This window comes from Panicum virgatum, chromosome 3N, assembly GCF_016808335.1.
Source record: "Panicum virgatum strain AP13 chromosome 3N, P.virgatum_v5, whole genome shotgun sequence".
In the NCBI taxonomy this organism is placed as follows: Eukaryota; Viridiplantae; Streptophyta; class Magnoliopsida; order Poales; family Poaceae; genus Panicum; species Panicum virgatum.
Genome location: NC_053147.1, coordinates 37,852,528 through 37,868,473, shown reverse-complemented (window position 1 = coordinate 37,868,473; position 15,946 = coordinate 37,852,528). Strand labels below are relative to the sequence as shown.

At 39.8% G+C, this 15,946-nt stretch overlaps 1 protein-coding gene across 2 annotated transcripts; it reads left to right on the top strand.

Moving 5' to 3' along the window:
• The first annotated feature begins 546 nt into the window (after positions 1-546).
• On the top strand, positions 547-8,831 carry LOC120665895 (CBL-interacting protein kinase 18). 2 transcript variants are annotated; one of them, XM_039945614.1, is made up of 2 exons: positions 547-567; positions 6,955-8,831. In XM_039945614.1, exon 2 carries the CDS (start codon positions 7,253-7,255, stop codon positions 8,630-8,632), a length of 1,380 nt encoding a protein of 459 aa, XP_039801548.1. In that variant the 5' UTR covers positions 547-567; positions 6,955-7,252; the 3' UTR covers positions 8,633-8,831. The 2 variants fall into 2 exon arrangements, with proteins under 2 accessions (XP_039801548.1, XP_039801547.1); XM_039945613.1 differs by lacking the exon at positions 547-567 and adding an exon at positions 4,294-4,739.
• The last annotated feature ends 7,115 nt before the right edge of the window (positions 8,832-15,946 follow it).

The window sequence follows — 15,946 nt, the reverse complement described above, 5'->3', positions numbered from 1 at the left end:
GACCCGCACGTCCAAATCCATTACAGGGGCAGGTAGCGCCATCCTCGCCCCTAATTTTTTCATTTAATTCTAAAAATTAATTTAAATCTTTAAATGAAGCGGAACAAATTGAAAAAGTCAAACTTCTATCCTATGGTTGTTGTAAACTATAGATACAGAAAAAATATATCAAATATATTTCAATGTATATAAAGATTAAGATTGGTTGCTACAATAAAATACTCAATTTATAACAACAATCAATTATATTTTGAACCGCCTCTGAAAAATACACTCCACTACTACAAATCGTTTTTGTAATAACCGAAGCCACGTTGCCCATCCGGCTCGCTGCTCACCCGCACAGTCCGAGCCCAGCTTATTTCGTTCGCTCCGCAAGGCACTCTCCATCTCCGTCCGCGCCGAACACGCCGCGCCATTTAGATCCGGGCATCCACCCACTGCAACGCGCTTCGCCTCTGTTCCCCGTAGGCACATTCTCGTCTTGTGCTCGTTCCGGTCCCCCTTCGTCGCCATCGCTGTGGAGTGCAGATCCGTCAGGACTTCGCGGATCCATTCATTTTGTTGGTAAGGGAAATCAACGCCTACATGTCTTGTTAGTCTCATCCTATAGATTTTATTTCTTTTTTTGTTATTGCGACCCCTCAAATTTAGATGCTGCTAATTGTGAGAGGACCTATTTCTTGCGTGTGGCGTCTAATAGCTGCTTTTTTCCAATAAATTAGTTTCGTCACAGTTTTGGTTTGTTATCGATGTGGACACATCTACATTTATGCTTCTATTGAGAGTTCATTTGCAAGAATAGAACTGAAATAATCGGTTCTCATTTGCTTCTATTGAAACAAGGACATGAATGTGCATGCACCGGGTGTGTGCATGCATGTGAGGGGTGGGTGGGTACATACAGTGGGTGTGTGCATGTATGTGAGGGGGCAAGGAGAGAAAGAAATAAGATAGATGATGTAAGCGTATATATGCACGTAATTTTAAAATAAGATTATACTCCCTCCGTCCTGAAATGTAAGGCATTCTAGCATTCTTGGAGAGTTAAAGTTTTTTTAAATTTGACCAAATTTATACAATAAAATAATAACATTTATGATATCAAATATGTACCATTAGATTCTCCATTAAATATATTTTTATAATATATATGTTTTGTGTCATAATTTTTTTATGATTCCCTCTAAAAGTTTGGTCAAACTTGAAAAACTTTGACTCTCCAAAAATGTTAGAATGCCTTACATTTCAGGACAGAGGGAGTAATTTCAAAATCGAGTATCAAAATTAATCTAATTACACAATTGTGTTTGTTTTGATAAAAGTTTTAAAACAAGATCTTTTATCATTATATTTTAATTGATATATTTTGAATGAAAATATTTTTTAGTATATTCTAATTTGCTTATGATATTTGCAAAAATTGCTTATGGACTTACAGAATGTTGCTTCGCATGCATGAGTTCAATTAAGTCGATATTGGTGGTTATATATGTTGTGAAGATAGAATATTTGGTGTCATTAGTGAATAAGGGTAAACAAATTTGTTAGGTAGGTGAATGTTTATTGCATGATCAATAATAGGCAACTTTAGCATATCAGTTGATCATTTTAACTAATTTATTTTGGTGTTTTTTATTATACATAAAACAATTTACATGTCTTTGAAATATATTATCAAAACATATACAGGTGGCATCTTGTTTTGAAGGTCTTTTCGAAAGAGATACAATGATGAATGGTTTAAAAACTAAAACTTTTTTAAGTTATGGTGGAGGTTAAATTTAGCTTGCTGTGCAGTAGCCCAAACGCACGGCCGGCCGTAATGAAGTCATTACCTTGAAACAATTGCGCGGGAGCACATATATGCTTTTGGAATTGTGTGTACATACTTTTGTTCTTTCTCTACTTCAGAGCTAGGGACGAACTAGTTCGCCTGTGAATTCGAACCATGAGGATTATATTTCTTTGGGCACGCCTTTTATCAGCATCGGCTGAATTTCTAAAAGTAAAGAAAGAAACATTATTGCAGCACGGGCAAAGCTAGAGCAAACACGAGCTTGTGCACTATTAGCACTATGTTGCTCTGATGAGTTTGTTTCTGGATGCATGGTTTCAAATTTGGAGGGTGCATAAGTGGTGAAAATTGATTGTAATAAGTACTTTTTGTTTTTTTCCATGAGTGCATAGACACCCACTACTTCATACTTAAGCTTGGCCCCGGGGAAATCATCATAAACTGCAGATCGGTGATAAGTTCACCTGACTGTACAGTAGACTATAGCCTGGTTAAGAGTGCGATTGCTGGACTAAACTGTACTGGTATTATTGAGAGAGAGATACTGGTACTTTTGTTACTTTCTTGTGACGAAATTTCTAATTTTGGACATGATGTTGATTAGTCTCGTGAAAGCTAGCGGCGTAGATGGAGGAAAACAGGTACGGTTGTAGGAGATGGTGGCTGATGCTATGTCACCGACAGGGTGGGTTCGGGGCTGTATAGGATACCGAGGCCATGTATTAGAATGTCATATGGTGTTAGATGGTTGGCTGAAGAATAGGAAATTTTCAGTGGCTTAAGCTAGAGGAATAGATCAACCTTTTAATTGACACGGCAGGTATTTCCACTATTTTTCCAGTGAAGCAGAATAGCCTTCTACTTGTATCATTTTAGGACATATGCGACAGATTTTTCTTTTGTCTCTGATTTGCAGAGGTAGTATTCTTTCTGTTTGCATAAGGATTCAACCAATATTAATTCCACGATTGCAGTATACACTTCTGCTTCCAGAATTGAGTTAACCTTTTACTGAAATGGCTTATTAAGTTATTTTAGGAACAGATGTGCTGGCCATACCTAATCAACGAGCTTTCCCCATGTCAATATTTTCTCTCTTACATTACAACACTAGGTAGCCGCCCCCCCCCCCCCCACACACACACCAAAAAAAGTTCTTTTTTACAAATATCATAAATCTCTTGTCCAGGGCACAAAACCAGTGGGAACCGGTCCGGTTTGACCGGTTACCGGTCAAATCGGTCCGGCCCGGTTCCGGTTTGGGCCGGTACCAAACCGGGCCCAAATTCAAAATTCAAATTTGAATTCAAAAAAATGAAAAATTCCAAAAAATTCATAAAAATACTTCAAGGTGCGACAAATCTAATGGTGTCAAATTTTCTCAAAAATTCGTTCGTTTAACATACTTTTCGGGCATTTAAAATTAAACCAAAAAAGAAAAGGAAAAAATAAGACGGCCCATTAAGGCCCACTTGGTAAAACCGGTCAAACCGGCTAGTAAACTGGTCAAACCGGCCGGTATACCATTCCAAACCGGTTACACATGCGATTTTGAATTTGGATTTGAATTCAAACCGGTCAAAACCGGCCGGTATACCGGTCCAAACCGATTACACATGCGATTTTGAATTTGGATTTGAATTCAACCAGTTTCCACCGGTTTCCGGTTTACCGGACCAGTCGGGATTATTAACCCTGGTCTAGGGTGTCATTTGACTGCTATTGTAGAGTTGTTGCCAGAGGAACTACCATTAGAAGTATCTGTAGATTTCACAGAACTGCTGATAGACTATTTCAAATTTGGAAACCTGTAATGTATCTGTATCTACAGACTAATAAGAAATGCCTTTTTACAGACTCTTAAATTTAGCCACGTAACTAATTGTGTTATACCACGAGAGAAACTTGCATGTGAACCCGTAGGGCAGATTATCACTGCCTTCTAGTGATATACTGTCTCCCCTGTTCCTTCATGGGACCTTTAGTTTGATGGACCAAATTCTAGATAAAATGGCCCATCATAATCCATCCAATTAATATTTGTGTGATAACTTCATATAATCCATCCAAATGTACAAATGTGGCATATGTTCTAAAATGATACAAGATGAAAATACTAATTAGTTGTATACGTGAACATATTAGAGAATTGAACAAGAGTGGAGTGTTCTACAACCAGTTCACAAATTGAAATAAATATTGGAACGAAGTAGCTATAATCAGCCTGATCTTGTGTTCATTGCAGGAAGCAGACATCAGAGAGCAAGAGAGAGTAAAACTTTGAGCATCTCTTTTGCATTTGACTGCCTTACTTACAGTCTGTATTATTTCCATCTTGAGGTTGGTCATAACCCCAACCAAAGCAGACTTCAGAGAGCGCGAGAGAGTAAAAAAATGAAATCAAAGCTAGAACAACCAAATGGTACCCCATAACCCCAACCATAATTGAGGTTGGCCAGCGAATGCGCGCCGGACCACCATAAAAACAGTGCCCTCGCCGGCACGCCCACCCACCTCTCCTCTGTAGGCCGCCCCGCCTTTCCGTTTCCGGAGTCCCCTGCCGTGTTCCTCCTCCACCACCAAGAACTGAGAATTGTCCGCCCCATTCCTTCCCGTGATTCACTGCTCCGCCGCTGCATTGCTGTTCTAGAGGATTGCGCCAGTGAAGCCACGTTGCGCATCCGGCTCGCCGCTCACCTGCCCAGTCGGAGCCCGGCTAATTTCGTTCGCTCCGCAGAACTCCATCCGCTCGCAGGCTCTCTCCATCTCCGTCCGCGCCGAACACGCCGCGCCATTTAGATCCGGACATCCTCCCACTGCAATCGCGCCTCGCCTCTGTTCCCCGTAGGCATCCTCGTTGTGCTCGTTCCGGGCCCCTTCGCCGCCGCCGCCGTGGAGTGCAGATCCGTCAGGACTTGTGGCGGATCCATTCATTTTGTGGGTAAGGGAAACCAATCGCCTGCATGTCTTATTAGTCTCATCCTATAGATTTTATTTCTTTTTCGTTGTTGCGACCCCTCAAATTCAGATGCTACTGTTCGTGAGAGAACCTATTTTGTTGCTGATCTATTTGCTGCGTGGGGCGTACTAACAGCTGTTTTTTTTCCGTTAAATTAGTTTCGTCAGTGTTTTGGTTTGTTATCGATGTGGATACATCTGCATTTATGTTTATATTGTCAGAGTTCGTTTGCATGAATAAAACTAAAATAATCATTTCCCAATTGTTACTATTGACACAATTGTGCGGGAACGCATAAATGCTTTTGGAATTGTGTTTACCAACTTTTGTTCTTTCTCTGCTTCAGAGCCAGGGATGAAACTAGTTCGCTTCTAAATTCATACAATGAGCATTATATTTCCTTGGCCACGCCTTTTATCATCATTTGCTGCATTTCTGAAAGTAAAGAAAGAAAAATTGCAGTGGGCGAAATCATCATAAACTGCTAATCAGTGATAAGTTCTCCTGGCTGGTACACTAGACTGTAGCCTGATTAACAGAGTGATTGCTGGAGTAAACTGTACTGGTATTATTGAGAGAGATAGTGATACTGTTGTTGCTTTCTTATGATGAAATTTCTAATTTCGGACATGATGTTGATTAGTCTCATGAAAGCTAGCGGCCTAGATGGAGGAAAACAAGTTGTAGGAGATGGTGGCTGATGCTATGTCAGCGACAGGCTGGGTTCGGGGCTGTAAAAGATATGAGGATACCTAGGTGCTGTATTAGAATGGCTAGTGTCATATGGTGTGGAATGGTTGGCTGAAGAATAGGAAATTTTCAGTGGCTTAAGCCAGAGGAATAGATCAATCTTTTAATTGACTCGGCAGGTATTTCCACTATTTTTCCAGTGAAGCAGAATAGCCTTCTACTTTCTTGTATCATTTTAGGACATATGCGACAAATTTTTCTTTTGTCTCTGATTTGCAGAGGTAGTATTCTTTCTGGTTGCATAAGGATTCAACCAATATTAATTCCACGATTGCAGTAGACACTTCTGCTTCCTGAATTGAGTTAACCTTTTACTGAAATGGCTTATTAAGTTATTTTAGGAATAAAAGTGGTACCCGTACCTAATCAAGGAGCTTTCCCCATGTCAATATTTTGTCTCTTTACATTACAACACTAGGTAGCCCCCCCTCCCCCAAGGCCCCCAGTCCCCTCCCCCCCCCCCCCCCCCCCCAACACACACACACCAAAAAAGGTTCTTTGTTAGAAATATCATAAATCTCTTGTCCAGGGTGTCATTTGACTGCTATTGTAGAGCTGTTGGCAGAGGAACTACCATAAGAAGTATCTGTAGATTTCACAGAATTGCTAATAGCCTATTTCAAATTTGGAAACCTGTAATGTATCTATATCTACAGAATAATAAGAAATGCCTTTTTACAGACTCTTAAATTTAGCCGTGTAACTAATTGTGTTATACCACGAGAGAAACTTGCATATGAACCCATAGGGCAGATTATCACTGCCTTCGAGTGATATATTGTCTCCCCTGTTCCTTCATGGGATCTTTGGTTTGATGGACCAAATTCTAGATAAAATGGCCCATCATAATCCATCCAATTAATATTTGTGTGATAACTTCATATTAATATTAATCATGTGTACATGAACAATGAGGTGATGATACATTTATCCAGTCAGAATAATATTTTCATACATCATGGTTTTTTTATTTTATTGTAAATTTATATTAGTTTTTACTCTTGTATTATTTTCTTTAAATTCCAAGTTTTTGTTATGAAAGAAAACATAGATTCAGTTTGGCCGAATTTAAGCTTCATGCAACAACCATAACCCATACATGAGTGGTGTAGTATTATAAATTTTTGAATAAGACGAGTGGTCAAACTTAGTGTAAAAAAAGTCAAACAAATTATAATTTGGATCAGATGGAGTAAGTTATTAGGTGCACTTGTTCACATTTTGTGCTGGGCAAGGTAATGTATCTAAATGCAATTATGCATACATGAGTAGATTCCATCCACATGGTTGTTGAGTCACACTTCGGCCAAGATCAAAATTCAGGTTTATTTTCTTTTTTGTTTTTTCCATGACTTGCTTACTGCAACTTTTGATATTAATTTTGGATAATAATCAATTTATTTTTCTGACTCCAAAATATAACTATGCTTCTTTTATGTATTGGCAGCGCTGCAAATTGCATTGTAAAGCCATTCTAAGGAATGCAGAAAGATGTATTTGCATGCTAAAGATTTCTGTTGTGAAGAGGAGGGCATTTCTCCAACTCATTTAAAATCACTGGTTCTTCATGAGCAAGGATTTGAAGTGCACATTAGGTGCATATCAGAAAGTAACTGCAATGCCACTAATGTCAGAAATATCGCTATGGTAGATCGTATAATTTCTGAAGACGGTTGAAGTTTTTTCTTTTACCAACTCGCTACAGTTAATATAAAGATAATAAGCATCATTTGCTAGATTTGTTTATGATGGAAGCAGAGAAGAATGGAAATATTTTGATGCAAAAGTATGAGATTGGCAAATTATTGGGGCAGGGAACTTTTGCCAAGGTATATCATGCTAGGAACATAGTGACGTCACAAAGTGTTGCTATCAAGGTGATTGATAAAGATAAAATTTTCAAAGTTGGCCTAATGGAGCAGATCAAAAGGGAGATATCAGTGATGAAATTGGTGAGGCACCCAAATATTGTACAACTTTATGAGGTCATGGCTACTAAAACAAAAATATATTTTATTCTTGAATATGTCAAGGGTGGTGAATTATTTAACAAAATTGCTAAAGGTAAGTTACGAGAAGATGCTGCAAGGAGGTATTTCCAACAGTTGGTTAGTGCAGTTGACTTTTGCCACAGTAGGGGGGTGTATCATCGTGATCTGAAGCCAGAAAACCTACTAGTTGATGAGAATGGGAACCTGAAAATTTCAGATTTTGGATTGAGTGCACTTGCTGAGTCAAGGCGCCAAGATGGTCTTCTACACACAACTTGCGGTACTCCAGCATATGTGGCACCTGAGGTCATTAGCCGAAAAGGATATGATGGTGCAAAGGTTGACACATGGTCCTGTGGGGTGATCCTATTTGTTCTTATGGCTGGTTATCTACCATTCCAAGATTCAAATTTGATGGAGATGTACAGAAAAATTGGGAAAGCAGATTTCAAGTGTCCACCTTGGTTTCCATCAGATGTACGAAAGCTAGTGTCGAGAATTCTTGATCCAAACCCTAGGACTAGAATGCCAATTACAAAAATAGTGGAATGCTTTTGGTTCAAAAAGGGCCTTGACAGCAAGCTAATCCGAAAGAATATTGAGATGAAGGGGAAAGTTTCAGCTCTAACTGATGTTAATGTGGTTTTCTCATCCACAGGTAGCAGTAGCGAGAACAATAAAGTGGTTGATGAGAAACATGGTTCAGCAAAAGTCACCAACCTTAATGCTTTTGATATTATTTCCCTTTCAGAAGGCTTCAATCTTTCTGGCTTATTTGAGGAGACTGAGAATAGAAAAGAGGCAAGGTTCACATCTAGCCAATCAGCTTCAACTATTATATCAAAACTAGAGGATGTTGCCACATGTTCAAAGCTTACTGTAAAGAAGAAAGAAGGTGGTGTGCTAAAAATGGAAGGTGAAAGTGAAGGAAGGAAAGGTGTCTTGTCTATTGATGCAGAGATCTTTGAAGTTACACCTTCATTCCATCTGGTAGAGATAAAAAAGAACAATGGGGATACACTAGAATACGAAAATTTGTTTAAGCAGGACATGAAACCAGCCCTCAAAGATATTGTTTGGGCATGGCAAGGTGAACGTCAGGATCAGCGAACTCAAGATCATAAGCAGCTATAGATTTGCCTTAATATTGAACTGGCTCCACAGTATGACCCATCATTGGTTAACATTCAAATGTTGTATCTTGTAACTTTTTTCGATTCATTTTATCTTATGGCCTTCTTGAGTTATTGCTTCCCTGAAATTGACATGAACATCTGATTAGATTGTGAACTTATTAAGAAGCATCATGTTGTTATGATTTGTCTCTCATTAATTGTTGTTAATGCTGTTGCCAATCCACCACTGAATTGGTGAATTTAGAACTATTGTCTTTACAAAAAAAAAGGTTAATCCAATTTCTTTAGCCAAGAATCTTGATTCATTCAGAGTACCAACTGGCAAGTTGAAAAGAAACATCATACCCTGATGGACTGTAGTACAAGAGGATGATCACCCAGACAGTGTGAACAAATTGTTTTATGCTCACGAAATCTGCAATATGTTCTGCTGTAGCAATATAGGATACTTGAGAAATATATGTTTATATTGAGGATTAAGGAAGGGACAAGTGAGGCTTATTTCACATTGATTCCTTTCGCTGTTTTCATAGCATTCATGCTGTGAGTAGAATCTTAAGTTCATCCTTTTCCCCTTGAGAATATCAGTAGAGAAGATTGAAATAAGTCTTATCGTTTTTAAATTCTTTTCTAGAGAAACAATTTCTTGTGCACAAAGCTTTTCATCTAAAAAAATCAGCTAGGTTGGGAAGTGAAGTCACTTTCACATCTCTTGACCAAACCAACTGTAATTGACACTGCATTGATGATGAGCCTAATTAACAAGTGTTGTTGCAAAATTCGACCCGATGAATCTTGTGGAGCACGACATGCTAAGGTCTGGGAGCTCTTCTAGGTCATGCTCTTTCAGGTTTGAAGCGTGCCAGTTAATTTAACCCGCAATTGACAAGGGATAGAAATTTGATTATAATTAACAGGGAATTTATCGGTTGGTTTTCCAAATAGTTTCATTAAGATCAGTACCGCCCATGTAGTCCGACGCACCAAGCGGGATCATCGGCTATAAATTCGATTCTCATGTAGCAGCCTGAACTAAGAGCAAGTTCGATCATAAAGAGACGCATCTAGCTTATGAAACTCAATTTACCATCATCATTATGAGAAAACTCATTCTCAATTTACAGCGCTAACAGCCAGGGCAGTAAATTAAATTTAATTCACAGATGAATCTAATTATTAGAAAACTCGTTCTCAATTCACAGCTCTGATCGGCTAAGATAGTTGATCAACAGCTCAAGCCATAATCAGAACGAATCGTCCAATAAGCCTAATCTACTCATGTCACCCAAAGGTCAGACCTAATCGAGACAGTCTGAGACAACAAGACTAAATTACATGAATCGGCCGCTAAGATTAGCTATAACAAGGTATAAGATTTTATCAAAGAATTATAAAGAACGCAGGTCACTGGGTCTATCGACTTTGCATTTTGGCTAGCCAATTGCTCTAGATTAAACAACACTTTACGAAAGTTCTTTTTCAATTTTGCTTTGGATTTTCTCTTATCATGTTGACAGAAGAAATAGAGGATTACAAAAATCAAGCAAAACATGTGGGATAAATGGCAGTAGCAATGCACCAATTAATCTCTCATATTGTGATGATCATTAAGGAGAACATATGCCAGTAGAGTTGCAACGGAATATTAACAATCATATGCACAAAGATTTAAGTCGGAAACCTCCTCATGGTGAGGAGTAAAACCCACGGGATCAACCGGTCTATTCTAAGCTTCCTCTATAATCAACAAATGATTATAACATATCTCTAGAACTTTTTTGAGGATTATACTTGTAGCAAGGCATTTACCATGATGCAAAAATGGCATAAAAAACCACAGCCACAAGTATCTAACAAGAGTTATGCCAACTGACAAATAAAGATGTCATAGATTATGTCCCCTTCAGTTATCAGTTCTTATCTCATGAACCACAAGCATGTGCACAAATTTTGGTAGGCAACGAGTCCATTAACCATTGAAAAAGTTTCAGCTCAATTAGACTAGTTTCACCTACCCAACTGATCATCCACTGAAACTACTCTATGCTGAAACTGCAGTCATTGGAACTAATGATACCCCTCTCAACTGCTCTATGCTGAAACTAGAATGAGCCCACCAAGTTTGTTGCAAATCCAAACTAGTCGGTTGAGAGCCACAAAATTTAAGCAGGCCTCCTCCTCCTTTCTGTCCTCACTCAAGTTGTGTTGTGTTTTCTTGTGTCCCTCACTCTCAAAATGACATCTAAATCTGGGGAAAGTGTGCTAGGATTTTCTTGTGCTTTTAACTTCCTCTTGAAGTGATTTCAACCATTGATTAAAGTACGAGGTCAACGGTGCACAAGCACTATGCATGTGGGCTGTTTTGCTAAATTTTGTTGGCCTCCAAATCATCCTCTTTGTGGAGAGATAGTCCAACAGAACAATGGGTGGCCACAATATGCCTTCATAGCTTTTGAGCAATAACATCTTCAGAATCTGTTGAAATTTTTCTATGAAGATTATCATTGTACTATTTACTTATTTCCTTGATTTTTTAATTCAAAAAACATTTTCTGCTTTTTTTAATGCATAGAGCTGAGAGCAATGGAAAAACTTCCTCCCTGAATTTTTTCTACGCTATTATTGTTTTCTTTTTCTAAAGAGCATTCGATCAACATCATTCACCATCTTTTTCACACCAGAAGTACGCGATCGTGCCCACGGCTAAGGATCGAAACGGATCGGATACGCATGGAAACGAATTCGGATATCTCGGATATTCATTTTCCTATTTCCTTCCAGTTTCCACCCCTAGGATGCAAAACGGATCGGATACGCATGGAAACAGATACAGATATCTCGGATATCCATTTTCCTATTTCCTTGTCATTTCCATCCCTACCCACCGCCCACCAGGTTTTTTTTCTCCATAATGTTAACAACCTTACTAGCTATAAATAAATACTCGACATGAAAAAAAGTAGAGCATGTATCTTTCCTTATTTCACCTGAAAAAAGGCACAATGGAGAATAGATGAAGGATAAATACATCGGGAACGTATCTGGTGCAAACCACAATTTCGTGAAAACCCGTGCAAACTATGGCAAAAAAGTTGTCTAAATTTATCAAAAAAAATCACACATGTAGATTATATGATGATACACAATTTTGTAAAATATCTAGTCCAAACTCGACTTCGTTTGTGAGACATAAAAATAACAAATTTCAAGCTAGAAAGCTGTCCAAATGATTTGTTAGAAATTTGTTATTTTTATATTTCACAGACAAAGTCGAGTTTGGACAAAATATTTTACAAGGTTGTGTATCATCATATCATCTACATGTGTGATTTTTTTGGTGAATTTAGACGAATTTTTTGCCGTAGTTTGCACGAGTTTTCACGAAGGTTATGGTTTGCACTAGATACGTTCCCAAATACATCTGATTGATCCTGCAACGACAGGAAAAATCATTTTACTACGTTTAATATACTTCATTTATTGCAAATAAATGTTGTATGCTAGATTGATTATATTACTATATCTGCCTCGCGTGGGCATGCAGGGAATCCGTGCCAACATGGGCTATAAAAGTATCTTCAGCAGTCTTCCTTTCTCAAATATATTAATATTAGACCATGAGAAAAGTAGTTAGACTTAGAAGTACTTTGAAGAAGGTAACTCCATGAGAAAGCTAGTTAGATCTTGAAGGAAAAAGTCTATATAACCCCCTCATCTATGAGGGGTGGACTACATAATCCTCCAACATATGAAACGGTCTATATCACCCCCTGAATTTTTCAAAATCAGTCAAATTACCCCTAAATCAGTTTTGAAAAAATCATAATAAATCACAGAAAAATTATAAAATAAAAAATTCAATTATGTTGGACTCCAAATGAGTAGATCTATATAGTGAATATATAATATCGTATGCTTTAATATATTTTTTTTACAGCTACGAAGAAAAGTATATATTAAAGCATACTATATTATATGTTCACTGTGTAGATCTATTTATTTGGAGTCTAACACAACTGGATTTTCTATTTTATAATTTTTCTGTGATTTACTATGATTTTTCAAAAATACTTTAGGGGGTAATTTGACCAGTTTTGAAAAGTTCAGGGGTGATATAGACCGTTTCATAGTTTGGGGGGTTATGTACTCCAACCCCCATAGGTGAGGGGGTGATATATACTTTTTCCGATTTTGAACTCTGGTTGGAATATATGCCGGAACTGTTCAGTCTTTCAAAAAAATGGACACAAGCTACGAAAGCTGAAATCATAAGCTAATTGACACAAGCTTGGTCACCTCGAACATGGGAAAACATATTTGCTCATGGAACTAATTTATGTTAGTGAGAAAATTGTAGTAGACAAAAGACTATCAAGCTGATTATGTCAAGTTTATTTCCCTTTTGCTGTCAGGAAAAAGTATTGATAATTCTGTAGGTTCTTATGTCACAATATCAGTGAACTATGAAACTCTGAAATTGTAACTCTGAAATTTCGAAGCTCAGTACTCACATGGAATTGAGTTCAAGAGTTGCGGTTGGCCTCTTGTTCGAAGGCAGCAGAGGGGTTGTCGCTGGATGGGTACGGCACCGCCGATAGGGAGTCCAAATCGTCTCCGGCAAGGGCTGCAATCATAGGACGTGGTTGTCCTCTCCCTAGCAGCTCACCTCGCATGTCACCACTGCCGGGCAGATCGAGGTCGTCGCCGCTGGACCTCTTCAAATTCCTGTCGCCGCTGTTCCAGTGAGGGATGTCCTCGCCGCCGGGCCACTGAGGGTGCTGCCCGCCGACGGACAGCACGCGCCCTTGAAGCATCCCATCGCCCCGCCTTACTTGCCCATGCCGGACAGGAGCAGGTAACACCTACATGTGCCACCCCTTGCGCCGCCGCTGCCGGCGCCTTGACCCGCCACCGCTGCCGCCCCACGACCCACCGGTGCTGTGCCTCTTGACCTGTTGGCGCCCCTCGACCCTCCGATGCTGCGTCCGTCGCCCCGCTGGTGGCCCTTTGACCCACCGCCACCGACGCCACCCCTGCGTGCGCGGGAAGGGTCCTGCTGCTCGCGCGCGCGGGAAACGGGGAGGGAAGGGCGGGGTTCGTCGGACTGGGGAAGAAACTGGAGTGCTAATATTTACCTGGTCACCAATTGATTCTTGACGTCCCGAGTAGATTGGGGAAAGTTTTGGGACCTGTTGGAGTTCTTTTTTCTATTTTTCTCTCCATACAAAGTATTAGTGATAGTATACATATTTTTTTGGAGTTGCTCTAACAACTTTGAGAGAAACACATTCTCGAAGAAGAGAAAGGTCTAATCCATGCCTAAAACAAACAATGTTATGCTTCCACCATTCATGTGTTTACTATTCATGTGTTTTTTGCAATCAAGGTGTTGAGGAATGCTTTAAACATCTTTTTTTTTTTGAGTATCCATTCAGTTCTACCTGCTGGAATGTCTTGGGAATCAGTTGGGATACTTATCTGGACCTTTGCTCTATGGTGATTCTTGCTCGGGAGGTTTTTGGATCAGTTATCTTCAGAGAGATTTTGATTCTATCTTGTTGGTCTATCTGGTGTGTTAGAAATGGGATTATTTTTTATAATGGAGTATGTTCCTTGGACCAATGGCGCTTTGGTTTAAAGCGACAGTTGCAGTTGGTTTCTCTTAGAGTCAAACCAATATTGAAAGATAAGATTAGCTCTTGGTTGAGTAGTAATCTTTTGTAATAGCTTGCTTTTTCTTTGGGCCTGCGGCCTTGTAACCCTGTACACATCTCTGTTTCTTCTTTTTTATATTAAAAAAATAGGTAGAGGCCTTCTCTGCTAACTTCGGTAAAAAAAATGTTATGCTTCCACCATTGAGCAAATTAAGGGCAAGAATAGAGTTTTAGGGCCACGATTGGTAACTAACTGCATTAGAGGACTACCTTTGGCTTGCCGACATTGAAGATCTATTATCACCGACGGCCGCCGCGATTGCTGATGTCGAGCGGCCGTATCTATTTGAGTCTTTTATATGTGTGCCATTATAAAAATTGATGTTTATCTTTATACCACTAAAAAGTTCGTTCGCATTGTGTACCATCGCGCAAACTGTTTTTTGCCATGTGTACCATTCGGTCCACCTTTCGTTAGAATTTAACAATTTGAGAGCACTGATAGGTGGGGACCGAACGTGTAAAATGACCAACTTACCCTTTGCACTCAAAGTTACCAGGAAGGCAGCAACCTTATCCCTTACCTCTCCATCGGGGGGTCGATATTCATCCCCTGCACCAGACCGAGCACCGCCCGGCGCCAGTCCGGCGCCACCCCTGTCGGCGTCGCTGCAGCCCCGCGCCAGGGCCAGCAACAGCAAGCACTGCGCCCCGCGGAGGAGGCATTCTGCGAGGAGGCCGCTCGGCTACGGGGCCCGTACGGGGAGGCCGTCAGGCGCCAGACCAGGCCGCGCGGATCTGGGACCCCGTGCGCGCGGATCTGAGCTCGACACGGCGATGGCCGAGTCCAGGCCGGCGGTGCTCGCCTCCTTCTTCCGAGTGAAGTGCACACCTTGCTCCCGCTGACGTAGATCCCTGGATGGTCCACCATGAGACATTTTTGCTCGCGTAAGCACCGTGATGGATCCAATTCGTGCTGGAGTTGCAGATTAACATGAATGGATATGACCACGTCGGGTCGGGTCATGGTTTAATCAATGTTATGCACACATGCTAGATTGGATCTAGACTAATGATATGTACACATTATTATTGCTATAATAATAGCGATTTTGAGTTGCATACACCGACCACATTACATGTGTTTGTTTCTTTATTTAAGTATTAGATTATCTTTTTGTTCTTTATTTATGTGTACAATTTTTTTTTAAAAAAACCACGATCCTACCATATTGCTTTACTTGAAGGCTAGCACAGAATGGCGTGGAGTGGCATGGAGGGCAAATTAATTTTGAGCACCGAAGGGTATAATAGTCTTTTTACACCTCCATTAGCCTATGTTAGCACTCTATCTATCCAAAATGGTAAATACGGAAAGAAAGTTCGCGCGATGGTACACAGGTGCGAACGAATTTTTTAGTGGTACAGAGATAAGCACCAACTTTTTAGTGGTATATAGATATTTTTTATTGCCCAAGTTCATAGGTCCTGCAAATTTTCATGTAAACCGTTTATTTTAATAGAAAGGTGTCCATCAATCTGAGCTGAGTGTTTTCGATAAGCCAGGTTGCAACGATCGAGCGGACCACCTCTCACAGCCCATCGCAAAAATATGGTGGGATTTGGACGCATCAAAGTGCCAAGTTCAGGTATCAGAC

Bases quoted from the DNA above. Each gene is read 5' to 3' on its own strand.
- LOC120665895 (XM_039945614.1), top strand. From the start codon at position 7,253: ATGATGGAAGCAGAGAAGAATGGAAATATTTTGATGCAAAAGTATGAG.